Here is a 27,163-nt window from a genome sequence, read left to right on the forward strand (position 1 = left end):
CATAGTTGGAAGTTTTTAAACTCGGTTTGGAACACAGATTATTGTTATGCAAGATAACCCTTCACTGAAAAGAACTGTCCTTTCTAGCTCCAAATTCTGATTCACCTAGGGTTAGGGTTCACGAAATTTGGGGAACTGTCCTTTCTAGCTCCAAATTCCCTTCACTGAAAAGAACTGTCCTTTCTAGCTCCAAATTCTGATTCACCTAGGGTTAGGGTTCATGAAATTTGGGGATTTCTTGATGCGATCTGATGCATTACTCTAATCATGCATTACTTAGGCATGAATCAAGTGCTAATTTTTGCTGAATTTAACTTAATCAGTGGGCTAATTTGGGGAAAACAATAAGCAATCGTAAACCCTAATATTAATTAGTTAACTTAATCATGACATTAACTTAATCTGATGCATTACTTAGGCATGATTGCATTTAAGACTTGACTTAAACCGAATTAGATTAAATCTAATTGCATGATCAGAAACATAATTAACCATGATTTAGATCTAACCATGCATCCAGAACCTTAATTAAACATGAATCAGATCTAATCACATTTTATTCTAATAGAAATTTATTTCTAGCAAAAAGAACCTGACAATGAAAAAGGAAGCAGGTAGTATGTGATTCACAGCTTGTAGGTTTAATTGATGTGAGTGCCCTTTGGAATAGGCGAGGATGGCTCGGCCTTCCTCATGCTGCCTCTCTTGCTCCAATCTGCGCGTAGCTCTTGCTCCAATCAAGAGCAGGCCCGGCCGGCCCTGAGGGGGGCGAGCGGGGCGGCTGCCCTAGGCCCCCTCCCAGGTAGGCAGGTACGGGCCGACCAGCCCCTAAATCACTGATTTTTCATTTTCTCGTGGGTGCATATGCACCCCCTAGATAAATAACATATCTTTAGCTTTTTCTTCTAAGTTTCGTGATATCAATCATAGTTGGAAGTTTTTAAACTTTCTTCTAAGTTTCGTGATATCAATCATAGTTGGCAGTTTTTAAACTCGGTTTGGAACACAGATTATTGTTACGCAAGATAACCCTTCACTGGGTTCTTTCTAGCTCCAAATTCTGATTTCGTGATTAATTTTTCTTTTGCAGCCTGAATGTTAGAAATGTTGTATTTCAAGATAAAGTTGGAATTTTTTGAATTCAGGTTAGAACCATGACAATCCACACGGGTATGTAAGTCTTTTTTTCCTTTAATAGTGGGATGAAAGAAACTGAGACAGCTACACATAAAAAAAAGCACGAATAGGCTTTGAACTGGAAGCATGAAAAAAACTTTAATAGTAATTCGATGAGAACATTTGAATTCTCACATGAATGAATAGAGAAAAAATCGTGTTTCAAACTGGACCTAACTTAGATATTTAAGTTGCTATGGGTAAATTCAGAGCAAAATCGATGAATCATGCGAGATGATGCTGGCTAAACATGGCTAATTAACTAGTCCCTGGCAGGGGCAGGGGCGGGCGCCACTTTGTGGACGCGCACCTCGACGGAGTTTTGCTCGGGTCCTTCAAGCATGTCGTCAGGCACCGTGACGCAGACGGGGTTGGTGCCCTCCGTCCCCTGCCCCAGCGACGTGGCCCACACCGTCGACTGCATCTGCAGCCGGTGCTGCAGCCCCGCCGCCGCCGCCGTCCTCAGCTCGTACGTGAACTCCGCCGCGGCCGCGTTCTCGGGGCGGATGCGGATCATGGACAGCGCGGTGCAGCCGCGCTCCACCTCGGCGCGGATGTGGAAGATCTCGCCGTCCTCGGCGCGGAGCAGGGACCACGACGGCTGGACGCGCACGCTGAACGGCTGGTCGTAGCGGAAGGCGACGACGTCCCAGGCGTGGTGCGACGTGAGGTGGCGCTCGAGCTCGTCGGCCGGGCCGCCGTGGAAGTAGCAGTTCCGGACGGGGCAGAAGACCGGCGCGTAGGGGCAGGTGGCCTTGTGGGTGCCCTCCATCTCGTGCCTCCGGAGGAAGGACGGGCAGCCTTGCTCGTAGTTGGGGCACGAGAACCGGACGGACCTCAGCCAGTCGGCCACGGCGCGGCTGGGGCCGTAGTCCGGCGAGCCGCAGTGGCTGCACTTGTGATGGCCGCCCTCGCCGCCGTTGGCAGAGCCGTGGCAGGTGGCGCAGGTGACGTGACCCGAGGCGCACTGCAAATCGACGACGACGACACGACGGTTAGGAAAGATGAGAAAATCTATCTAGAAATAGTAAGGCATGGTGGTTTGGATCGATGGGTCACCTCGTAGACGGTAGAGGAGAGCAGGTCGCGGCAACGGGCGCACTTGAACAGACGGTCCGGGCTCTCGATGCGCACGTAGAAGTCGTTGTCCTGTGGCGGCGCGTAGACGTCTGCTGGCCTCGGCCGGCAGCAACCCCTGTCCTCGCACTCCTGGCTGCGGGTTCGGCTGCGGCTACGGCAACTCCGAGGCGAGGGACCACGTCTGGGGCTGCGGCTGCGGCGATCCGGCTCGTCGTACTCGTCCCGGTCGCTGTCAGAGCGCGCACGGCGACGAATGGGGCTAGGGCTGCGGCTGCGGCTGCGGCTACGGCGATCTGGTTCGTTGTCCTCGCCGCGGAAGCTGTTGGACCGCGAACGTCGACGACGGCTGGGGCTGGGGCTCCGGCTCCGGCTGCGGCTGCGGTCTGATTCGTCTTCGTCCTCCTCGCCGCGGTAGCTGTTAGAGCGCGCACGGTGACGCCTGGGGCTGGGGGTGCGGCTAACACGCCGACGATCTCCATTGCCGTCGAAGTAGCGGTTGGTACGCGCACGCCTACGGGCGGGGCTGGGGCTGCGGCTGCGGCTGCGGCTGCGGCGGTCGCCCTCCTCGTCGTCGCTGAAGACCCCATGGTTAAACAACGCCAGGTACGACGGCGACCTGAGGACGTCGCGGTCGCGCTTCGCCTTCCCAGGCCTGCGCCTGGTCGCGGGGCCGTCCCAGCGCGAGGGTCTCCGGTTCTCGCCGTCCATGATGCTCATCTCGGCGGCGTCTCGATCGTTCGCGCCCCCGGCTGGCGAAAAGGGGTTTGATGTTTTGGAGGAGGAAGATCTCGCCCGGGCTGGAGGTTTTATAGCCCGGGTCCCTGGAGATAGCGGATTGGTTTTTTGAAGGAGATCGTGGCGGATAAGATAAGTACTCCTGATTTTCCGGAAAGGATTCCATCTCGGACTCTTTTCCTGTTTCCCGTGTCAGCAAAGGACTCTGTTTTTATCCCGTTCGAAAAATGGGCTCTGTTTTTGCCAAGTAATATATGGTTTCCATTCATGCTGGTATGTTTCCAAATTCCGTTTATTTTTAAAAAATATTTTCCAAATTCCGTTTGATTCTGAACAAACATGCATCAATCAGAATCAGAAGATATGACCGACCCCATCAGAAATCTAGGGCAGTAGAATCCTAGGATTATTACGGTACTGTAGCGCTCCTAGGAGTATCGTGGCAAATCATGAGACGGCACGATCGACAAGGCATGTAGCTAAGCTAATTCCTGGAAACATTTTATCAAGCTCAATTAACCACTGGAAATCCCTGGCACATATTGTGTTTGCTCAAAGCCACGGTGTGGAAGAACAGGGCCATGCTAGTCCGCGCGCGCCCCAGGAGGCTTCCTGGCGCGTGATCTCCGACAGCAGCGACCTTTCCTTTTTTGGAAAGTTTTTTTTTCTGCATTTTTCTATTTTTGGAAATTTATAATTTGTAAATATAAATTTTTAGTATAATTTTTGCGCGCCTTCAGTGGAGAATAATCATCATAACTTTTTATGATATACATAACTTTTACGTATAACTTTTTTCTAGCAACTTGAGGAATAATTTTTTAGTACAACTTATACTTAACTTTTAGCATAACTTGTAGAATGTTATCTTTATCAGGGAGACTTCTCGTACAAATTCTTTTACACAAGTTCATCATACAACTTTTTACGCATGAAATTCATCATACAACTTTTGAGTACAAATAGTCAACAATTTTTATAAAAAAAAAGTTGTCAAGAGAACTTCAACACATAATAGAACATAAAAAAAAAGAGAACAACTGAAAAGGAAAAATTATCATCATAACTTTTTATGGTGTACATAACTTTTACATACAACTCTTTCGTAATAACTTGAAATACAATTTTTAGCACAACTTTCATGATACATATATAACTTAATGTATACTTTTATAAATATAACTTACAGAGGACAACATTTTAGCATAAATTGTATAAAGATGTTATCTGGAAGATTTCTCGTATAACTTTTTACGCTCAAATTTATCATACAATTTCGGAACACAAGTCTCGGTATAATCTTTTAGTATGATTTTCATGCAAAAGTTGTCAATGGAATGTGAAGGAAAAAAATAGAAATGAAAAAAGAAAATAAATACCTGTGTCGCTCCCTCCCACCGAGTCTAAAGAGGAGGACAAAGATAAATGGTTAAGAGAAAAAAAAGAGATAATGTACCTTGCTTGATCACGTGGACTCATGAAAGGAAAGAAATTAAAGTCACGAAATGCTATACACGCAACAGACGGCGAGTCACGCAGGGCCGCGGTCGGAAAATCGAGCGCGAGGACGCTCCCTGGCGCTCGCGTGCTGGATTGGAATCGCGGGAAGAACACGAGCATCCCAACTGGACGCTGCCCGCTTAATTTTTTTGAAGGTAACTAGTAAATACAGCAACCATGAACACGACCATGGGCAATAAGCTCCTCTGATTTAGTTATCCCTACTATCTCTAGTCCAAAATGTGGATCATTTTGACTTTTTTCAGATTTATAGTATTTAGTATTTATTATACATCCAGATATAATAATGTATGTCTATGTGTATAACAAAATTTATAAATCTAATAAAATCAAAACTACCTATATTTTAAAACAGAGGGAATACTTAACAATAAACTACAACAAACCATTTATGTCCCCCCTTATGCAATTCTCCTATATTTTATTCATATCAAGCAACTATTATTATGCGCACGATTTTAGAAGTGAATGGTTCTTCTTTTTTTGTTGCAAATGCTTTTCTAGCTGCTACATTTGTAAAGGCTATTTACCGCCAACGTTATTGCCATCAAACGCATTCACCAAGATGTCCATCTTGCTCCCTGCATCGCAAGATCCCAGCATATGAATATAATTGCAAGTTTTGCCCACGTAAATTGAACCGCAGCAACCCGGCTGGCCAAAGTCAATGTGAAGGATGGATAGTTTATGGCCTGTTTGGTAGGGCTCCGGCTCCTTCAAAAACAGCTCCGGCTCCGGCTACTCTCGCTGTGTTCGCTTGGCTTGTCAGCCAACCAGCCAGCAGTACTATTCTCTCATACTAAATCAGCACCAGCCACCAGCTACCAGTCAATCAGCAGTATTGTTCTCTCATAACAAATCAGCACCAGCCATCAGCCACAGCCAAGCGAACACAGCGTCTGGTGGAGCGGCTTCTCTAGTGGAGCTGGAGCCGTTTTGAAAAATGTTTGGCAAAACAGCTTCACCTGCTGGACTGAAATTGTAAAAAGTCTAAATTCCTCTTTTTCTTTTCTTTCTTTTTCTTTTCTTTTTCTTTTTTCCTCTTCCCCTCCTATCCCTTCGCCCAGCCCGCACCCGCCTCCTCCTTCCTCGCGACTCCCTCGTCACCCAGCCCCGCCGCCGCCTCCTCAAACTCCAGCGGGGGCGCGCGCCCAGTCCCGCCCGCCTCAGCGTGCCGCCGGTCCAGCCCCCCTCCGCGCGCTGCCGGTCCCGCCCGCCTCCGCGCGCCACGCCTCGCTCCCTTCGCCCCCCGCCGCGCCTCGTTCCCTCCGTCCGCTGTCAACCGCCTCGCGAGGACAAGGGCATCCAAGGACGGGAGGAGCCGCACGGAGCCACCTTTCTTTGGCTCCCGCTCTGCCGAAGTGCTCCAGAGAGCGTGATTTGTGGGGCTCCGGCCCCGGAGCCGGAGCATGAGCACCCGTTTGGCAGGGCTCCAGCTGGAGCCCGTGTTGGAGCCAGAGCCGGAGCTCTGCCAAACAGGGCCTTAGTATACCTTGTTCTGGCTAGATATTTGGAATGACCTTTTCCCAAAACTAATGTTTCCTGAGTTGTTCTCCTTTGCAAAAAAAAAACCAATCTCTCCTTGGAATGACCACAAGGAATGATTGGCTTTTCAATAATGTGGACCCAGTGGTAGAGAACGCTTCAAATCAGAATTTGGGCTGGTAACCTTGAGGGCCAAACCGAGCATGGTGCAGGCGATGGAAGATTGGATCACTATTTTTTTAGAAGGAAAATATATTGATCTTAACACATTACACCAGTCCTTTCACAAACAGAACCCCAAAGAAAAGGAAAATTACAAAGAAGTCCAAAACTCATGTTCATCTTCCTCGAAGCCTTCAAAGATCCGTTCGTCACCGCCGCCGAAGCCGCTTCCCAATCGTTGTCGGACACCAGAGCCAAACTCCACAAGGTGGAGGCCGCAGAGGAGGGCTTACTTCTAGGCGAATCAGCCGAGTACACTGCCTCCCAGACGCATCGGCCAACTCTCGTATCCACGACGCATCCTTCGATTCCACCGCCGGCAACCCGAGCAAAGCTCAGATTTTCACCAAAGATCATCTTCCTCGAGATTAACAGTGTCAACAACATCATCACCTGAAGAAGACGACGATGTGCCGGCCCTCGACACCTTGACAGGTCTCCCCAGCCTCTCCGTTGACGTCGGAGTAGATCGCCATCGGAGAATAGAAGAGGCTGGGAGAAATTATTCCGCTGCGCCGCCGTCGCTTCCGCATCGCCGGCGTCGCTAGGAAAAGCAAGCCGCAGAGGAGCCACACTTCTCCGGCAAAACCTAACTCCACCGCCGAACATCGACGGCGAGCAAACCCTAGACCTAGGTGGACTCGACAAAACCCTACGAAGACAAGCGATCTGTTGAAGAGACGGACCCCCGTTCCTCGTCACCACCGGCAGCGAGGCCGGAGGCGAGGGAACGGGGGCCGCAGGCGGCAGCGGCGGCGTCTCCTTTCTTTCGCGAGAGGTTAAGGGCAAGCGGTTTGCTCAAGATTGGATCACTATTGTGTAGAGCTCATGTGTAATCAAAGTGAACCCTTTGCATTTTATATTTTAGTTCTTTTCTTTTTTTTTTGTCTCCTTTTCTTATTGTAATTGGTTTTCACCTTTATTCTTCCTTCTGTTTCCCTTAAAAAAATCATTAAGCCATGGTCCCAGGGAAGTAACGCTAATAATTTGTATAGGTGTACAAATTTCAGAGCAGCGCGAACAGTTTCTGCCGATGCAATGCAAACAACTACTAGTCCTGCATGTGGTTTGAGCAATTCTGAAGCTAGATGCAATCACGCAAGTTAAGCACAACGGGCAGAATTGCACTTTTTTTTTGAAATTAAACAGAATTGCACTTCATCTCCAAACCCCTGTGGAAAACACCGGGCGGGTGCAGGACACGAACCCTGACGGAGACGGTGCTGGTGGAGCCCCAGTACGCGTCCGGTACGAAGGGAGACCCCGTGGCCAGGAATCCCTCAAGCTGGCGGGGCGAAAGGCACACCGTGCCGGTGTGCCCGACGCCGACAGAGCGAACTCACCTCCAGGCTCCATCTCCGATTCTCCATGGTGCACGAGAGCTCGTCGGCGTCCTTCTGGGGGAGCGGGCCGAAGCACATGACACCCGGGACAGTGATAGCCTGGCCATTCCTCCAGGACGTCGCCGCCGTTGAGGCGCACGAACGACCAGGGCCGACCATTTTTTCTTTTGGAACCGAGGGAGGCGGTTTTTTCTTTTTTATATTTAAAAAAAAATTAAAATTTCAAAAATATATGTCCGTTTTGAAATTTTTCAAAAATATACCCCAGTCGCCCTCCCATAGGGCGACAGGCCCAAAGTGTAATTTTTTTTCTTCAAATTTGCAACGAAGTCCCTGGAGGAAAAAAAAAGGGGGGGCCTGTCGCCCACCCCTCGGGCGACAGGGTCTGTCGCCCGTGGGGGGGGGGGGCGACACGCACTTTTTTTTCCAGGCACTTTTTTTTTCCAGGTACCTATTTTGAGCTATTCGAGCGTGTATTCGTCATCATCGTCGGCAAGATCTCGGCCGCTAACTCCTACCGCACGTAACTTGTCCTTCATTAAATCACGGAAAAAATCGCAAGAACTTCCCTTATTTCACGAGCATTATGGAACCCACAAACATAATAAGTTCACATCAATAATATCTATAGAAACAAATGACAAGTAACCTACCACAATGTAAGCATCTAGGCCCTCAAGGTATGTTTCGGTGATTAATAACAACCATTATTGTGACTAATGGGTTTGTGCAGCTAAATAGATCATTATCGCTCATTTGGTCATATGTCAAAAGAGGCCCCTCAATTTCATTATTCAAAAAGGTGATCTCGGTATTCAACTCAATTTTATGTCAAGACTAAGGATCTTTCTAGTCCTAAGTGTCATAAGGTTGAGAAGGACACTTAGGTTAGTATAGGTTTTATAGTTTTGTAGTGATCGCACTATTAAGAGGGGTTAAGGCTAAGTAACTTGAGCATGGACATGATCATTTGAAAATGGATGCACACTATGGTCACTCAGGTTTCTAGAAGTTCAAATAAGTTGTTCTCAAACTATATCTCAAGAATATTTGGATTTCATTCAAGACTCAAATCAGAAAAGACAAAATCAGAAAAAGTCTATACACCGGTTTAACCGACGCTCTCAATTTTCTATACGTCGGTTAAACGAAGTCAGCAGAGTCTGGACAAATTCAATACACCGGTTAAACCGACATGTTTGAAATTAACGTCGGTGCATTAGTCCAGAGTTGGTTTTTCCAGGGTATTTCAAGTTCTATACACCGGTTAAACCGACACTGTTTAAATCAAGACGTCGGTGCAATTGACCAGTGAGATGGTTTTTCAGAGGAATTCAAAAGTTGTACTCACCGGTTAAACCGACGATAGGTTTGAGTTAACGTCGGTGCAGTTGTCCAGAGACTTGGTTTTTCAGTTGATCAGTGGACAACTACACTCACCGGTTAAACCGATGATACGTCGGTTAATCTGCCCAAGTGGTAACGGCTAGTTTTCAGAAGTGGCAGTTTACATTCATCGGTTAAACCGACGATGACTATTGGAGGGACGTCGGATTAACCGGCGCTACGCAGTTTTCTGGCAGCTTTTCTCCAACGGCTCTATTTGTGTGAGCTGCCTATATATACCCCTTCAATGGGTCATTTCGCCCACTCTTGACACCAGGCAACATCCATACACTCATACTATAGTCAAGAGCCACATTGAGCTTCATCATTCACATACTTGTGTTTTCAATCAATCAAGAAGCAAGATTAAGGACTTGAGTAGAGAGAAGCTAGTGTGCATCCGTTCTTGGTGATCGGTTCTTGCTCAAGTGAAGGCCTTAGCTTGTTACTCTTGGTGATTGGCATCACCTAGGCGATCTTGGTGATCGGGGTGTTTCTCGCGAAGCTTGCCTTGTGGGAGCCCGGAGAAGAAGATTGTGGGAGCTCCACCATGTGGGTGGGCCCTGCGCCCGCGCCTGTGCCTGCGGGACACGTGGCGGCTCCGGACTCCCCCCGGCGGTATGTTGGCTCTTCGCGCGTGGGAGGTCCGGATGGACGCGGGAGGTCCCGGACCCCTAAGGGGGGTCCGGGCCCTCGGCTGTTGGTTCGGAGCTTCCCTTCCTCAGGGACACGTGGCGTCACCGGACCCGTCCCAGAGCGGGGAGCGGGTCTGGGGCCGTTGGCCCGGTGAGGTCAGAGCCTGACCCGTGGGGCCCGGCTGCTCCGCCCCTTATGGCGTAGTTACGGATCACTATGCGAGTCCTGTCTTGCCGCAGTAAGAGTGTGTATCCTTACTACAGGGTACCAACATCTCCTATCATGAAGTATGGTGTTCTAGTTTTACCTAAGTTTCCTGCTTCAATTTCAGCTATACTAGTACTAACACCGGATCAACTTCTCTCCAAGGCCGCGTCTTAATTCTTCCTTTTAGTATTCCTGATATGGTTTGGTTTCATCCAGATTATTAGTTCAAATTTCCATGGTTTTTGAACCTTAGATGTTTCGTCCAATTCTTCTGAAAAATAGGTACAAATCTGTCAGAAAGTTTGTACCAGAGAGAATCACTAAGGGCCGTGTTTGGTTAGAATTTCATGGAATTTTTTTTCACCTTTGACCACTAATTTAGAGTATTAAATAAAGTCTAATTACAAAACCACCTTCACAACTCCCGTGTAAATCGCGAGACGAATCTAATGAGACCTTTGACCGCGTGATTAGATGATAATTACTGTAGCATAACTGTAGCAAATCATCAATTAATTACCGTCATTAGATTTGTCTCGAAAAGTTACACTTATCCCTAAAAAAATTTTGCAAATGAACTTCATTTAATACCCCATGCATACGAGATTTTTTTTCGGAAAACGTGCGCGGAAAAAAATCATGTAGTAACCAAACACGGCCAGAGGGGGGGGAGTGTGCTTCAGGAGAGAGAACATTATAGAACTATACACAGAAAACCAGTAAAAAAAACTAGGTAATCAGTTCTTTGTTTGGAGCTTGCTTCATACTTGACCACAGTTTTATCCACGCCATCCATGGATTTGCTAGAAAACCAGCTATCTAATCCTACGCCCAAACATATTGGGTTGAAAACGGTCGGGAACGGTCGGGAAAACCTCCTAACCATTCATGTTCCTGTTTTTATTTGCCAGAAACGAAAACGGGAACGGGAAAGACGGACGGGAAAACGGGAACGATATTACGGGATATCGGGAACGGAACATATCGGTCGGGAATATGTCGATTACGGTCGGGAAGCGGTAACTCAAATCAGGAACACAACACATGTAACCACTCAAAACATTCCGCTCGGCACAATAATTACAACCAACATCATTCACTTGCAAACAATACATAGAATAGATGAGATAATTGATTCGATAAATAAGCATCAATGCATCATACTAGCAGGTTGTCTCCACCCAAACGACAGATGCATGCATCGTATTGTCACTATCTCCATTAGACATCACCTGACCACACCACACATGCAGACTCGTTCAGGAGTGTATCCAGCCGTCCGGGCGTAGCGGAGCCGGGGCGTCGCAGCATGCGGCACCACCGGCCACCGCACACCGGGCGGCGCGCGCGGCGCTGGCGGGTGGCGGCCTGGCGGCTGGCGCAGAGGCACGCAGAGGTCGGTCGTCGCCCGTGCGGAGAGGATGCATGGCGCTCCTGCACTGGTGAGTGGCGGCGCTGGGAGCCTGGGAGATACCGAGGCGCGAGTGGCGGCTGGGACTGGGAGCCTGGGACTCGAGGAGGACGGGGCGGGTGGGTTGGCTGGTTGGGGATTAGAGTTTGCCGATTTTGGGCCAGGCTGAGATGAAATCGCGGGGAGGTCGGGAGGCGCTTGGGCTGTGGGCATTGGGATTAATTGGTCTACAGGCTAAAAACGGGAATAACTGACGGGAATTCCTGTATAAAATACGGTAATCGCGAAAACGGTCGGGAAAAGACCTTTCCTGTTTCCGTTCCTGTTCCTGCCGATTTTTTTCTGTTTTTTTTGTTCTTGTTTTTTTGCCGAAACAATATACGATCGGTTTTTACGGAATACAGCGCAAGTCGGGACGGGATTTTCCCGTCCCGTTTTCAACCCTACAAACATAGACGAATCCCTCCCACGATCTCGGTGGGGAGTCGGCGGCAGTGCAGATGGGCAGAGCCGCTCCCGGAACCACCGGATCAGAGCTTGTCGATGAGCACGCTATGTCCCGGAGCTTGTAGATTTTGCTCATATACAGTAGCAGCCTAGCCATTCCGGTAACGGAATTAGAGCACACCATGTCACCGTGTTCGTCTGTACCCTGCCATTGTTCATCGCCGTCTCGATCTAGAACCGAAGCCAGATGAAATACGTATAAGGTAGTTGATTTTTTTTGTTACAGAAAACAAACGCCATTTCTTCCATACATAGAGCTGTCGCTCCAATCATCAACATTTAAGCTTTCGAATTCTGTTCCTGGACCATTTATCCGCTCCCCAAACTTGTGAACAGCAGGATTGGAAATCTCTAATAAACCTAGCAAGTACAGAATGATTACAAACCCTGTTGAGTGTAGACTGTGATGAACGCAAAATACAGTATCAAATTTCTGAAGGAAATTAAATGAAAATGAATGGATGCTGGTAGGCCATGACTACAAACCATTCAATACTTGCATCAATTCATTATAAATTTATTTCAGTATTGAATGGTTTGCACTTGTCCTTGTACATCGTTTCATAGACTGCTTTGCACATCAGCAAATGGGAGTCATTAATTTAACCGCCTCCCATGACATAATTTGGAGAACCAAGAGGGAAGACCTTTCTTTGTTTTTTTTCGAAAAAGCATGCAAGGCCTTACGTTTGGATGAAATGAAAGCTTGCTGAAATACTAGCAGAATTCAGAATTTCAGATCAATGTTTCAAAATATGCTTATAGCCTATAGCAACATTCAGATCTTCAGTCACTGGTTGGACAATTGGAGTCCCTAAACCATCCATCGTCTCATGGTGAACTTAAATTAACATTGATAGTAGTTTATACATGCAAAAGATCAAACGCACAGCTAAATTCTGATTGCTGCCTGGTCCCCTACGCTGTTGCGACCAGCTGTTTGCCGGAGGAACTCGCTGCTGGAGAAGGGGTGGAGTTTGCAGCAGCGTGGCCAAGTTTGTCGATGCGAACCTTCAGGATAGGTTCCTCGCCGGAGGCGTTCTGCGCCATCTTCGGCGTGACCGCAAGGAACAAGCCCTGCTCCACGGCCGCGAAGCCGCCGGACAGATTACTGCTCTCCACGGACGCGAGCATCGCCATGATCCCGTTACCCCGTGTATCGTCCGCCCCGAGCTTGCACTTGAACTGGGGGACGCCAGCCGCCGCGTCGCCGTTCGCCCTCACGCACACCACGGACACGCATGTCGCCGGGCCGAGCGCGGAGGAGGACACGAGGAACACGCACCTGTCCTCCTGGCCGACGAGGACGTGCAGGCCCTGCGGCGGACGCGGCACTTCGATGCTGTACGGCTTCCCGTAGCTCACGTCGGTGACGGGCCAGGACGGGTGGTCCGCGCGGAAGTGCTCGAGCAGCCTCGGCGTCGAGGTGAAGGCGCCGCAGCCGGGGTCCGGGCAGTAGCAGGGCGCCCACGGGCACGCGCGTTCGTGGTCCCTGGCCTGGTAGAAGACGACGTAGCTCGCGCACCCGTGCTCCTTGAACCAGCACGGCAGCTTGGCGTCGCGCACGAAGGCGTCCACGTCGGCGCAGGCGGCGTAGGTGGCGGCGCCGCCGCACGCCTGGGCATGGCTCACCCGGCAGGTTTCGCACACGATGTGCCCGGCCTCGCACTACAGTTCGATAAAAATCAAACATTTTGTTTCACGGAGACGATAGATAAATTTGAGCAGATTAAGATTTGTTTGCAGCCTACGAACAGATCAGTGATCAGTGCAGACTCACCTTGAACGTCGGAGGTTTGAGGGGAAGCAGGCAAGCTCGGCAGTGGAACAAGGTGAGTCCCATTCTCAAATTGTCGAGCTGCGGCTCCTCCATGACTTCCGTCGCCGCCACAGCCCCGGCGCCGCCGCCTTGGCCAACTTCTTCCTCTAGCTCTTCTCCTCTTCGCCCTTCTTCTGGCAGCTCGCGCTTGACCACGGCGGTGGGCGAGGCCTGCCCTCTCTGCTTCTTGCTGCTTTGGGCGTGCTCGCCGTTGCCCAGTGGCGATCCCCTCTTGGGCTGCTCAGCCATCTCCTCCGAGGCTGAGAGGCTCCGATCCTCTCGAGCTCCAAGAACTGGAGTGGAGTGGAGGACTAGCGGTGGACCGTGAACGAAAGTCACGAAATGAGGCTTTCACCTGTGTGTGACACGCTCCTGTTACTTCGGCCGCCGATACGCCGACTGGGAAGGCAGCTAGTTGGCTCTTCGTCAATGCCGAATCTTTTTTTTTTAAGAACCGTCAATGCCGAATCTTGAAGGACAAGTACAGTACAGTGCATATAGCTGGTGTCGCTGATGTTTTTATCACAAACAGACAACTGAACAGACTGTTAGCACAATGAGCTATGTGTTTAGTAGCCTGCAGGGTGATTATTTTATCTTTTAACACACAAAATCATAGTGATCTAGTAGATAACTGATCTTCTTACCTATTTTGTTGCATAGATGAGAGAATGCATAATGCATTCAAATAATTCGCATGAAGCTTATATCTATAACATATTAAATTATAAAATGTATATAAACATTAATTCGCATAGCTCTTCGTAGCAAATTTTAAGCCACCTATAACACAATAAATCATAAAAGGCATACAAACTAACAGAAAACATAGCAAACTTATTTTTTTCATATTCCACACAAAGAAAAAAGATGAAAAGAGTGGTTTTGCCATTTTATTATTCTTTTGTAATTTACTAGACATCAATTTTCAGTAAATAAGAAATACATTGAAAAAATCAGAAAAAACATTTCTTAAGAGTAAAGGTTACAATTTTGAAATGCAAATCTAAAAAGGAGTCTAACAAACTTTGTTTCACATTATGTTGGATCAATACATAATTTAATATGTATTTAAACACCCAAGCACAAATAAATCTATAGATAAAAACACATGGCAGTAGCATGGGTATTCATATTTTTTAAATATAAAGCATAACAAGACAGATTCAACAAAACAAGTTTAAGATCATTTGACCTATATTTATTTCACCATGAATTTCAGAAAATCATAAACACATAAGTATTACTAAGCATCCCTTGCTTGCTAGCTTGTACTTATCATCTTCCTTCCTGTCGGGTTTCAAAGCGGATGGCGCAGGGGAGGGACTGAGGGAGTCAGGGACATGGACGCGGGTGACGGGTATCCATGGTGCTCATGCTCAGTTCTCCTCCTTACCTATAGTGCTCATGTTTGAGTCGTCGGAGAAGAAAGGGGATGGGGTGAGGAAAATGGTGCCCCCGCACGGGATCCTTCAAGTCGTCGACGGGCAGTATCGACCCGTACAACGCGTGGCTGCGTTGTCCGCTCGCCTGGGAGCACGCACCCACATTGTAGACAAAATAGTCGATGACTCTATTCTCTCTCTTTGTTTAATTGCCGATGAAAAGACTTATTTAGGGGGATCGAGACAAAACGGACCTCGGCTGATCGTTGCACATGCCCTAAGAGATCAGATGAAGAGGAGGGTCAGGAGGGTCACGACTGGTGCAGTTCCTTTCAAAAAAAAATTTAAGAGAATCTTGCAAATAAAATATATTAAACTTTTTTACGGATATGTTGTACAAAATGAACTTAATTAATCCACATGTAGTGAATGGTTACTATAGAATCACTGTTGTAGATCATGGATTAAGTAGATTTATTAGATTCGTCTCGCGATTTCCAACTCAACTGTATAAAAAAATTTGTAAACATAACATATTTTATTTAATACTCCTAAACAGTAAGGTTTTCTTTGATGTAATGGGTGTAAAAGTTTCGGCCCTAAAAATTTTACCCCCGTCACATCAAAGAAAATTTTGCTATTTAAAAATATTAAATAAATTATAGTTATAAATTTTTTAACATAGATGAGTTGTAAATCGCGAGACGAATCTAATTATCTTGCTACTTAGAAGTATTAAATAAATTATAGTTACAAAATTTTTTATATAGATGAGTTGTAAATCGCGAGACGAATCTAATTATCCTACATAATTCATGATTTGCAGCAGTGATGCTACATTAGCCATCCGCTAATCATATATCAATATACCTCAATAGATTCGTCTTGCGATTTACAATCCATCCGTGAAAAATGTTTTATACACATATTTTATTTAATACTCCTAAATAGCCAGATTCACTTTCAAAAGACTTTTAGGGAAGGAATTAAACATAAAGTTCATGTACAAAACTATTTGCGGAACCTCTAATCTATTTCTTAAGATGAATTTAACGACTTATATTAATCTATAATAAGCAAATAATTACTGTAATATCGCCGAAACAAATTGTAAATTAATTAGACTTATTAGATTCGTCTCGCAAAATAGCCTAGAAATTATGGAATAGATTTATCAGTAATCTACGTTTAACACTCTTAAATATCAGTATTCCAGAAGGCTATCTTTTAACTTACCGGATCCAAACAGTCGCTCTGTTCAGCTAGCTTGTCAGTCAGCCAGCTAGCAATATTTTTCTCTCACATTAAATCAGCATTAGTCACCAGACAATATCCAGCCAGCAATATTTTTCTAAATCAACACCTGCTACCAGTCATAAGTCATAACTAGCCGAATAAAGCGAGTACCATTATTTGCCTGCGCCTCCGAGGGCACCCACCTCCTCCTGTCTTCAACACTCACAGCAAGCATGTATGTTGCGAAATCATGACTTGTCATTAGTGCCATCTTGCAAGATACTCGTATCACAAGTGGTTTGTGGCCGTGAGGCTAATCGTATCGCGGTCGTTTCGTTTGGTCGTGCTCTTGGTTTTTTTTTCGCTTATAATTCAAGTGGTTTCAAATGTAACTAGTGTCAGTGTGGCGGAAGATGTGTCCTGTCTGAGAATGTAGTATGAGTTGTATTATTGACTGATCTTGCTTGAGGAAAAAAAAAAGGGGCCCAATCTTATGGAGACGGACCATTAGGCCTATAGAAAGAAAGCCCAGTCCATGATAATTTCAATGGTTGTCTTCTTCACAGTTCAGGCACGAAATTGCTGCCCCGGTGATGCTGTCATTGATGCCCCGTCATCTTCATCGTGTAATTGCACGGTGTAGTATAAGTTATTTTTTAATTGAAGTTGATCAAGTAGTCATAACCCCAACGCACCAAACGCACAAAGCACCAGTGTCGCACGTATAATTGCGCGGCTGGTTGAAACTTACATAGTTTGAATCAATGGAAATAGGCGTATATCCCGCGCATTTGCATGCCGTTGTATCATTACTTAAAGAAATACTATTTTTACCATTTATTATCCTGCTCATTATCATAAATTGATTAAAATAATTTAATATGATCTATCCATAATAACAATTTGATTTGTTGAGCTTTAATAATATTATGCATATAATTATTCATATTTTAGTTTTATTTAGACTGATTGTTGTTAGCTTTAGTTTTTATTAATAGTATATGTTTGTAACTAATACATAGCTGAATGAAAATTTATATTTAATTTTTCATAATGGCATTGGTGGGTGGTTTTTAATTAGGCACAGGGGTATTTTAGACTAATTTTTTCGTAATGCCAGTGGTGGGTAATTTTAATTTTTCTTTTTTTCTCCGATTAACGTGGGAATTTCTAGACCTTGAGAGCGAACGTGAAGACTCCGTTTGTTAGCCAAATAATAAGATAAAGATGTTCAACAACATTGCTAATTCTAGAACCTAGTGATTGTTACAACTATCAGTCATATGTTCTTCATCGTGCAAACCTGTACAATTAAGATTAAGACATCGGTTGCAAGCAAGGAAAAAAAAACAAGTACTGACCAACATGGTACATCTCCGATCGTCGTATGGTGTTCTAGTTTTACCAATATACTAGTACACTAACCACTCCTCTCCAAGGCCGTGTCTTAGTGACTGTTCGGAGATGCTAAATTTGAATACTTTAGCACATACTAGTATCTTGTATCTCTTTGCTAAAATTTTATCTTAGCTAAACTATAGCCCACACTATATTAGTACTCTTTTAAGATATACTAGTGCTAAAGTTTAGCTCTTTCACCCAACACTTGGATCCAAACGGGATCTTATTCTTCCCTTTAGTATTTCTGATATGGTTTGGTGTTCATCCAGATTTCATGATTTCTGATCATCAGAAGTTTCGTCGACTTCTTCTGAAGAATTAGATATTTAAGTGCAATTTTTTCTGGAAATTTCTTCTATATAAATTCAAAAAAAATCGCAATTATACCACACTATCACCAGAGGAAAAAAAATTGTGCTTCAGAAGAGAGAACATTAAGTTCTTGGATTGGAGCTAATTTCACAGTCGACCACAGTTTCCTCGGCCGTCAGCGACGATCCCCGGATTTGGTAGACAACCCACTATCTAATCCTACACCTAAAGATACGACTAATCCCTCCCAGTGGAGATGGGCAGAGCCGCTCCCGGGGCCGGATCAGAGCTTGTCGATGAGCACGCTGAGGTGGATCTCCCTTGACGCTCCGAGCATCATCACCGGCGCCACGCCCAGCCACATCCCGTCCTCCACGGCGGCCTCGCCGGGCTGCGCGCAGCTCGGCACGTCCGTCTCCATGCACAGGCGGCGGCCCGCGCGCCCCGCCGCGCCACGCGGCGCGGGCGTCTTCGCCCAGAGCACGCACTTGTACTGCGGCCCCGCCCTCGCGTTCGCCCTCAGGCACGCCACCGAGACGGCGGTGGCCTCGCCGCGCGCGCGCACGGACAGCACGAACACGGCCATCGCAGCCGCCGCTGCCCATGCGCGAGTCGGCGCCGTCAGCCGTCACCTTTAGGCGACGGTCAGGCGCCGGAGACGGTCGCCGATGATTCCTCCGTCTCCTGCGCGCTGGCCTCGGCGATCGGCGCGGCGGCCGCGGCGGACCGGGACTTGGCGAGCTCGAGGAGGCGGCGGCTGACCTCCTTGGAGTACTACGCCTCGAGGACCTCTATCCCCTCGTCGACGGAGGCTGGGGACGCGCCGGCGGCGGACTTGGAGGCGACGGCGAAGGCCTCGGCCTGGACGGCGGCGGCGGCAGGCTCGGCCTCGGCCTTCGGGACGGCGCCGTAGCGCTGGGAGAGGACGCTGGGCGCCGCGAGCGTTTGCACGAGGCGGCGCACGATGGCGTCGCGCGTGCGCTGCGACGGCAGCCAGATGGTGAGCGATGGGAGCAGCGCCTCCGCGGCCTTCGCGCCTGAGGCCGGCGGGGCGGCGTCGGCGGATCCCTCGGGGGGCGCGGGCTGGGTGCCCTCGGCTGCGGCGTTGGGGGCGTCCTCCGGCTTGCTGTGCCAATAGGGGAGGAGGGACACGGGATCGAGCCGAAGGGCCGGCGACGGCGCTGCGACTGCGAGATGGAGGAGGCGACGGCGTGCGAGGCGACGACAGCGAGGCGAGGCTAAGATGCGACGAATGAGGTGGACACGATTTGGTCCGCGCACAAGGACGACGCGCAGGTCTGACGCGTGGGCCTCCTTCTGCCGCCAGCGGCGTACGACCGACGTGCCTGTAGAACGGCCGGATACGCGGCCACGACGGCGCGGAAGCCACACGGCGAGCTTGCAGCGCATAGGCGCTGGATGCTCTCGCTTTCTTCGAGCGATATGGATTTACATACTTGCATTGTGTGGTATTGATTTTATGCTCTAATAGTATACTATATTTACAAAAAAAAAGAATGGCTTACAATTCATCTTTAAAAGGATTTGAAAACTTAAATGGGTCAATCCCCTTTGAAGAAAGCCTTTGCCATCAAAAGGATACAATAATGTTGATTTTAAAATTATTTAGTATCATTTCTTGAATTATTTAATATTCAAGTAACAGGGAATTGAAATCTTACTCTCTATTTTTTTTGCTACTGTTGTTGTCTTTAAAAAAAATTGACTTCATCAGACAATCACAATTTTGGGTGCAAATAAAAAGTTTATTTTCAGCACAAAAAATAGAATAAAAGTTTATTTACGAGACATGTCGTCCACTAAAAGCCAAAATTGTCCAAGCTGAGATCCAAATGTCGAACCTCCTCTTTCCTCTCCGGTGAGCATCCAAGAAAACCCTTTTCTTTAGGCGTCCGGCCTGGAACGCCTGTTGGAGGTAAACCATGGAGGCAGGAGATGATAGCCCGACCAGCGAGTTGCTCGCGCCGCCGCTTCCACCGCTGCCGGAGAGGATCAAGCGCAGCGGCAAGAGGGCAAGGGACGGGCCGCTGCTGTTCGGCACCCAATTGGTCAAGCACGAAGGGAAAGACGACGAACTGGTGGTTGAAGCCGCACCACAAGGAGCAGAAGCAATCGTCCCATCGGAGTCCCCGGAAAAGCAGCCGGCGGCGGCCGTTCAGGTGGACAAGGCCAAGCTCTACTGCTCGCTGTGCGCCTGCTCGTTGACGCCCCCCATCTACCAGGTCGGGTTCATGATTTCTGTGTGAAAGCTTAGCTTCCCCCCATCTCTGCAATCTGCCAGGTGGTTCATGGTCGCCGTCTCCTGTTGGCGTGCAGTGCCCGGTGGGGCACCTGGCGTGCTGCAGCTGCCGCGTGAAGCTCCCGGGCCGCCGCTGCCGGACCTGCCGCGACCGCGGCACCGCGTCCTCCGCCTACGCGCACTGCCCCGGCCTCGACCTCTTCTTCGGCGACCTCCGCGTGCCGTGCAACTTCGAGGAGTACGGCTGCAGGGCCTACGTCCCCTACTTCCACGGCGCCAACCACAGGGGCACGTGCGAGCACGCCCCGTGCCACTGCCCGGAGCCCGGCTGCTCCCTCCTCTGCTCGCCGCGGACGCTCACCGCCCACCTCGCCGTCGACCACTACTGGGCCGTCCACGAGGTCGCCTACGGCACGCCGCTCCCGGTCGCCGTCCCGGTGCCCGCGGCGGCGCCGGCCTCGGGGTCGCCGGCCCCGACCTCGGCCCCGGTGCGGGACCTCCGGCTGCTGCGCGGCGACGACGCGTCGCTGTTCCTGATGGCCGCGGGCCCGCTGGGCGACGGCGCGGCTGTGTCGGTGGTGCTCGTCCGGGCCACGGCCAGCCCCCCGGCGCTCCCGCGGTACACGTGCACGTTCTACGCGAACCCGCCCCCGGGCGCGGCGGACCTCGAGGGGGGGTACTTCTTCGCGACCGTGCCGGTGAGGAGCAGCGCGCTGGCCGACGGCGCCGGCGTCGCGCCGGAGAAGGAGCTCTACTTCGCCGTGCCCGGGGAGATGCTGTGCGGGGGCAGCAGGGAGCTGCTCCTCTCCGTCCGCATCGATCGCTCGTCGGGACCTGAACCACCTGTTCAAGACAAGAAGATGATCACTGAGAGCTGATCAGTAAGCGCTAGCACCAAATCGCAGGCTTCTGGGATGATACTCTTAAGTAAGATTAGCTAGGGTGAAGATGTTTCAGGTGTTACAAATCCATCTGGAAGATTGCGAATGCTTATGACCATCATGTTTTTGGCTCTGGTATATGAACTAGCCTCTGAACCTGCACAATGGCAACTAGCATACCAAACTGGTATCGTGCTATGTGAACTGAGCTTCAGGGGATACTAGTAATTTGGAAATCCCGGCACATTCGAAATCGCATGACGCATTGTTCGACGTGTGATCTGGTTTTGCTTGTGCGATTCTGCATGAAGGAGGCCGGCGGGGAGCGGCCGGAGCGGGGACCGGCGGCCTCCACCTCGTCGACGGGGCGGGAGGCGTGAAGGAGGCTGTGCTACTCCGCCGGCTCGTCCTCCCGCCGCCTCCCTCCCTCTCCAGGCCGAGGCGAGCCCGCGGTGACGAGCGGCCGGTGCTGCCACGGCCGCCTCCCGAGCTGCTCGACCCAGTTCCCACCGCGGCGAGGAGGTCGGACCCGCCGGCGCAGTGGCGCACCCGTCCACCGTCCGCGCTGCACCCGGCGCACGCCACGGCAGGAGCGGGAGCGGGAGCCGGAGCAGACACGGCCGGCGGCACCACCTCCGCGGCCGGGAGCGGAACACTTGCCGCCGCCGGCCAGCCCCTCGCGGTCTCGCCCCCTGCCCTGCTGCCGGTCTGATTCATGGAGGGGGAGGCGGAAGAACAAGGGGGCGGTGCTCCTGTGGGTGCGCTCCTGGCCGCGGCGCTCGCTTCCGGGCCGGCATTCCTGCAGCGGTAGGGCTTCCTCTGCAGCTCCGACGAGCTCGGCTTCGACTCGACTACCCGCGCACTGGCCGCGGCCTCCTCACCGCCGGCGTTCACGAGGTGGGCTGCGCACGGGGCAGCGGCGGAGCCGGCGTTCACGAGGTGGGCGGCGCACAGAGCGACCGATGGTGTGGCGTGGAGGACGTCGGCCGCGCTGGGACGACGGGAGCAGGCGGAGCCGCCCTCGACCACGGCCGTCGCGGTGCTGGGCGCCCGGGACCGCAGCGCCGCGCTGCGGGAGCAGCTCACGACGGACGCGCTCGGTGGCGGGCGTCGCCGACGCCGCGGCCGTGGCGGAGAGCGGCGGCGCGCGGCGGCGTGGCGGAGAGCGGCGGCCGCGCGGCGGCGGCCGTCGACGGCGGAACGGTGGGCGTCTTCTTGCTCGGCGGGCGTTCGCGTTTGCCTCCTCTCTGTTGGAGACCGTCACCGAAAATAGGATAGGCAGCTACTGTTCACGCGATGCAAACGTCATTTTGCCTCTCCAAAATGCCATCTCTTGTTGGAGTCAGTCTTAGGTTGTGTTTAGTTGGTGAAAAAATTTGAGTTTTGGTACTTGACAAAGTCCAATTATAGACTAATTAGACTTAAAAGATTCAGTTCGTGCTGTATAATTAGTTATTTTTTCAACTGTATTTAATACTCCATGTATGTATCCGAAGATTCGACTTTGCAAATTTTTTTGGAAACTAAACGGAGCTTTAACACGGTCTAGCATTTCGAAAAGATCGCTGAAAATGCTGAAAGCCTGGTCAATTCAGAAAAACTGGCGAGAGATAAAGTAAGGTTATATCTTCATCAAAAGAAAATGAAGGTTATGTATGGTCTATGTCCTTGTCCCCTCTGTTTAAAAGTATACATTTCATTTCAGATATAAGAAAATCACAAAATTAAACTGCAAATGGAATACAAATTTCTTTTACGTGGTGCTGCAAGCAAACCTGGGCACTTTTGACGGGGTATTTGCAAGCAAACCAATGCTGAACCTGCTACAAGCGGTAGCGGTAGTGCTAGTGCAGTATCACTCCTACACTACGGATTAAGTCTTGCGACATTGTACAGTACCAAATCTTCTGAGGGCAAATCTTTCGATTTGTCATTTCTCACATCTTTTTTCGGTTGCTCTTTTTGTCTTTGCAAGTCTGGCTGTTTCTTTGAATCTTCATTGTTTCTCCTATTAGTTGTTAAAAATGTCCTTCGTTTCTCCTGCAAAGCACGTTGGATCTATCAGACCAGCGCCATACGAAAACAATGAAGGGTCCAAATTTCAGATGGGTTTCAAACGACAGAGTCATGGTATCACAAGGATCAACGACAGCCAATGATTTCTGGGCTTGCCTACTGCACTCGCCCATCATCCTTGTTTTTTTCAAAAAAAAAACCCACCCAACGTGGCAACATAATACTCTGTGATGGCTCCTGAAACAGCCATACAGTAGTACAGACCCATATAAAAAGAAAGAAAAACTTATACTACATGGACCAGCTGATCAGTGGATCATGCGTCCACGGTTGAATCAAAGCTGAAAGTAAATGAAAGGGGCGATTGTTGGTATTTCATCCAGAAAAAAGGAACAAGTATAGCACGAGTTTGCTTCATACTAAGTTAGATCCTTGCAAATCTGCCATACAGTACATTACATGCAACACAGATCAGTTCACTAGTTACAGAGCAAACATTCAGAGCAAATAATCTCTGCTATCACAGAAATAGCTCGGTATGGTTCCTAACTCCGGTAAATTCTACCTACAACATTAGATAAGAGAGCAGCAGCATCCAGTCTAGTTGCTGCAAGATCAAAAGTGTAGTTGCTGCAAGATCAATAGTCTAAGGCCACCAGTCTTGCCACCACGTCGATGATCAATGATGCTCGATGATCAATGATGCACGACACACTTGATCTTGTCAATGCGAATGTTGATGGTGAGTCCATCGGTCGATTCATCGACCAGTTCAGGAGGTACTAGCAGGAAGAAGCTTCCCAACTGAGCCCCATCATGCAGCGAGCTGCTCCCCACATGAGGATCCATCTGAAACACATACCTCCCTTTGTCAGATTCAGCACAGTGGACAGCTGAGATCCTGGACGAATAGCATGACCCAGAGGATTCATGGGGCCTGATGGAGATTGTGGTGAGGGCATTGCCCATATGGATGAGAGTATTCACCACGAGGAACATGGACTGGTCCTCTTCTCCAACCAAGAGCGTGAACCGGCAGTGCCGTGGGATGGAGATCCTCTGAGCCTCGTTGTAATGGAAGTTTGTCGGCGACCATTTGTGCTCGATGACGAAGTGATCGAGGAGCGATCCTGTTGATCCTTTGAATGAGCAGCCATCCTCTGGGCAGAAGCATGGAGCATGCAGGCATGTCTTCTCATGCTTCTCTTTCTGGTAGTATATGATGAACTGCTTGCATCCATAATTTGCATTTGCGCATGGCACTTTGACTGTGTCAACCACATGCTCAAGCGCAAAGCAGCGGGAGAAGCCAATTCCTCTGCAGCAGATCGGGCATGTATTGCAAAGCTTTCCACGGCATACATAACATACAGCATGTCCAACCTCGCACTGAAGATTAAGAAAGTTACATGTTATCCAACAGCACCCACCGAGTAAAATGATAATGACAGAATTTGAATATATAGTAAAGAATGCAATGCCTTCTTAGTACTTTCAGTTCATAACACCCTATTAAAGGTTTCATAAACAAAAGGTTGCTAACCATGCCTTAAGAATCAAAGCTTTACATGGCCACAAGGTTAATGTTTTACTTTCGTTTTCTTTTAAAAAGGTATGTGTCTTGAGAAAAAAATATGTGTAGTTTCTTTATTGAGGCAGCAGAGTGAACTTTCAACTATGGCACGTAACTGAAGTCTAGAGCAGACTAGGCTAGAAACATACTGTTCCTTGGTTGTGTACTCGATCTCATGAAAAATTGAGGCTATAAATGTTCTGTTTAGAGGCACTGGCTATGGGAACCCAAAATGTGCCAGTTGGGCATCATGGAAAGAGCAGCAGCCAAAGCAAGTAAGCGAAACAAGTGCAGTAACAAAGTTCCTTGTGTCATGAAAATGTCGATTCAGTTATGTATGTCTCAATACTTCAAGGGACAAATAAAGACGCAGCCACCTTAATTCTTAGGTTAAAGAAAAGAACTTCCATATCACTTAATTTTGTACTTGCTTATCAATTCAGTTGGATGTTGGAATCAACCTAGCCTACATGGCTACATTTACTGAACATGGAATCAGTATGCCCTATTGTTTTCCTCTTTTTTTCTTTTGCATCTCTGGTGCAGAATTAAAACTGATAATTGTCATCCGTGATGTCTTTTGCTAGAATCAAGCTCACACATATAAGGACTTGTATTGTGCCAAGCTATATAATCATACCACAAATCATCAAACAGGCCAAATATATTTTCCCACTATGGCCAATCTCAACATTAAAAGATTTTAGATGACACATATAAGGACTCATACTGTGCCACATATGTTATTTGCAGCTATTTATCTGTTGTCCGGAAGTACACAAGTATAAATGACAAGCAAGATGGAAGATTGGTAGATAAAAAAAGAAGTGCAACACCTCGTTATCGTTAGTCCTTTCCAAAAAAAGGGACCCCATAAAAGCATTAATATTCTATACCTGCACTGCAAGAGTGCTAAGCAAGTTTACATAAAAATGCTGTTAGTGTCTGAAAAGTCAAATTGCAGCACATTCCATAAGGTTAAAGTTTCTCTTTTTTGCTTAAACATATATACACCAAAAATATATTGTGATTTCTTTTCTGAGGCGACTACTATAGCATACAACCATAAGTCTGGAACACACTAAGTTAGAAACATGGTCTTCATCTGCTGTTTACTCAACCTTAAGGAAAATCCAGGGCAAAACTTGTGTGTTGAGGCCACCAGCAATAGGATCCTAAAAGTTGTGGTCATCATAGGAAAAGCAGTGATCAAGCAACTAATGGAGCAATTGCAGTATAAAGCTCCTTATGACAGCCAAATATCAATGCATTGATATCTTATAACTTCCGTCTTTCAAAAAAATATCTTATAACTTCTAGGGACAGAGGAACGTGGCTCACCTTATTTCAAATTTTATAGAAAATACTTCCACCTTACCTGATTCTGTACTTGCTTGTCCATTGCTGGATTACTGAACCAACCAATATTTGTGGAGTATCGAATTGGGCACAAGCCAAAATTAAGGGTCACAGCCAATCATCTGAGCTCTCTACCCAAACTGACAATTCAGATCCATAATAACACCTTTCTCGTCTTGTCCGAACAATCGAATAAGCTAAATAGTACAGCATTTCCCCCTATTTATTCATTCTGGGCTTGCCAGGCTAACCTCAACATTCAACAAAGAAACTACATTTACCTTTCAGGAAGGGGACTGAACAAGATGCAGCCTAACATCCACATACAGAATTGCAAATTTGGAACAATACTTAAATTTTGAAGCAGTAGTAGTAGAAGCAGTAGATGCAACAAATGTGGTGTGCGGTTGCTGTGGTGGTCACCTGGTAGATTGGTGGCCGGAGGGGCTCGAAGCAGATGGTGCAGTCGAGAACTTGGGAGTCCATCTTGACGAAGATCTCGCGTTCCTGCCTCCCCGCCGCACCCGCCGCTCTTTCTCCTCCTACCGCCTCCTTCCTCATCTCCACTCGCCGTTCTTGGCGCCGTGCCTCTTGAAGACAAGCAACTACACTGGCTGGATGGGAGCAGAGCAAAACGAGGGTTTGATGAGAGGAACTGAAACTAAAAAGCTTGTGTAGGTTTGAGCGACTGCCCTCGGAGAACGAGAAATTCGCAGGCGTACCCCTACCACCAACATACCAGCAGAACCACCCCTCATTTTACCCCTACTGGATGACTCCTACCGAAATTGCTACATGTCTCACTGACAACTCGTCCTCCAGAATGTCTCAAGTTTTATCGCAAATAACACCGAAATTTGTATTTGATTTACTACCATAATCTTTTCATATTTGCAAGTACAGTGGCCAACGAGAATTGTCACAGTTGTGGGTTCCTAAGTCCTGACTGAGAAACTAGGGCCCCCCTATATTGTGCAAGGCATTTTGTAATCTGTAGCGTAAAAAAAGAGATAATGTGCAAGCAGCCCTGCAGCAAGCAAAATGATAATATTAGTACGCTGTGTGTTATCCATCCATAAACCATAATGTTCGTGACAACCACCCCAATCAATCTTGTAGAAAGAAACAAATAGTCACAAGGGCTTGTTCAGAAAGAGATGTCCCAATCCACTATCAGAGCATATCTGTCGTTGAGCCGAGCATTGTTGGATC

The 27,163-nt window shown here is 48.3% G+C and overlaps 4 protein-coding genes and 1 pseudogene across 4 annotated transcripts; 1 reads left to right on the forward strand and 4 right to left on the reverse strand.

Annotated features, from left to right (window-relative positions):
- Positions 1-1,438: 1,438 nt before the first annotated feature.
- On the reverse strand, positions 1,439-2,973 carry LOC120674529 (putative E3 ubiquitin-protein ligase SINA-like 6). The gene is made up of 3 exons (XM_039955696.1): positions 2,873-2,973; positions 2,236-2,485; positions 1,439-2,194 (listed from the first exon to the last, which is right to left on the reverse strand). Exons 1-3 carry the CDS (start codon positions 2,971-2,973, stop codon positions 1,439-1,441), a joined length of 1,107 nt encoding a protein of 368 aa, XP_039811630.1.
- A 9,654-nt stretch (positions 2,974-12,627) lies between these two features.
- LOC120674530 (E3 ubiquitin-protein ligase SINA-like 3) lies at positions 12,628-13,777 on the reverse strand. The gene is made up of 2 exons (XM_039955697.1): positions 13,490-13,777; positions 12,628-13,377 (listed from the first exon to the last, which is right to left on the reverse strand). The coding sequence occupies exons 1-2, from the start codon at positions 13,775-13,777 to the stop codon at positions 12,628-12,630; spliced, it is 1,038 nt and encodes a 345-aa protein (XP_039811631.1).
- Positions 13,778-18,441: 4,664 nt separating this feature from the next.
- LOC120674531 lies at positions 18,442-19,272 on the reverse strand (annotated as a pseudogene).
- A 403-nt stretch (positions 19,273-19,675) lies between these two features.
- Positions 19,676-21,281, forward strand: LOC120671836. The gene is made up of 2 exons (XM_039952090.1): positions 19,676-20,105; positions 20,200-21,281. Exons 1-2 carry the CDS (start codon positions 19,806-19,808, stop codon positions 20,998-21,000), a joined length of 1,101 nt encoding a protein of 366 aa, XP_039808024.1. The 5' UTR covers positions 19,676-19,805; the 3' UTR covers positions 21,001-21,281.
- A 2,135-nt stretch (positions 21,282-23,416) lies between these two features.
- Positions 23,417-27,006, reverse strand: LOC120676083 (E3 ubiquitin-protein ligase SINA-like 10). The gene is made up of 2 exons (XM_039957299.1): positions 26,375-27,006; positions 23,417-24,408 (listed from the first exon to the last, which is right to left on the reverse strand). The coding sequence occupies exons 1-2, from the start codon at positions 26,510-26,512 to the stop codon at positions 23,716-23,718; spliced, it is 831 nt and encodes a 276-aa protein (XP_039813233.1). The 5' UTR covers positions 26,513-27,006; the 3' UTR covers positions 23,417-23,715.
- Positions 27,007-27,163: the final 157 nt, after the last annotated feature.

This window comes from Panicum virgatum, chromosome 5N (assembly GCF_016808335.1).
Source record: "Panicum virgatum strain AP13 chromosome 5N, P.virgatum_v5, whole genome shotgun sequence".
Lineage (NCBI taxonomy): Eukaryota > Viridiplantae > Streptophyta > Magnoliopsida > Poales > Poaceae > Panicum > Panicum virgatum.

Excerpts from the sequence above, each read along its gene's own strand:
- LOC120671836 (XM_039952090.1), top strand. The coding sequence starts at position 19,806 with ATGGAGGCAGGAGATGATAGCCCGACCAGCGAGTTGCTCGCGCCGCCG. Across the intron at positions 20,106-20,199 it reads TGACGCCCCCCATCTACCAG|TGCCCGGTGGGGCACCTGGC; the intron begins GTCGGGTTCATG and ends GTTGGCGTGCAG.
- LOC120674530 (XM_039955697.1), bottom strand. The coding sequence starts at position 13,777 with ATGGCTGAGCAGCCCAAGAGGGGATCGCCACTGGGCAACGGCGAGCAC. Across the intron at positions 13,378-13,489 it reads TCAAACCTCCGACGTTCAAG|TGCGAGGCCGGGCACATCGT; the intron begins GTGAGTCTGCAC and ends ATCGAACTGTAG.
- LOC120676083 (XM_039957299.1), bottom strand. The coding sequence starts at position 26,512 with ATGAGGAAGGAGGCGGTAGGAGGAGAAAGAGCGGCGGGTGCGGCGGGG. Across the intron at positions 24,409-26,374 it reads TCCGGCCACCAATCTACCAG|TGCGAGGTTGGACATGCTGT; the intron begins GTGACCACCACA and ends CTTAATCTTCAG.
- LOC120674529 (XM_039955696.1), bottom strand. The coding sequence starts at position 2,973 with ATGAGCATCATGGACGGCGAGAACCGGAGACCCTCGCGCTGGGACGGC. Across the intron at positions 2,486-2,872 it reads CGCGACCGCGACGTCCTCAG|CGACCGGGACGAGTACGACG; the intron begins GTCGCCGTCGTA and ends GCGCTCTGACAG. Across the intron at positions 2,195-2,235 it reads TCTCCTCTACCGTCTACGAG|ATAGATTTTCTCATCTTTCC; the intron begins GTGACCCATCGA and ends TACTATTTCTAG.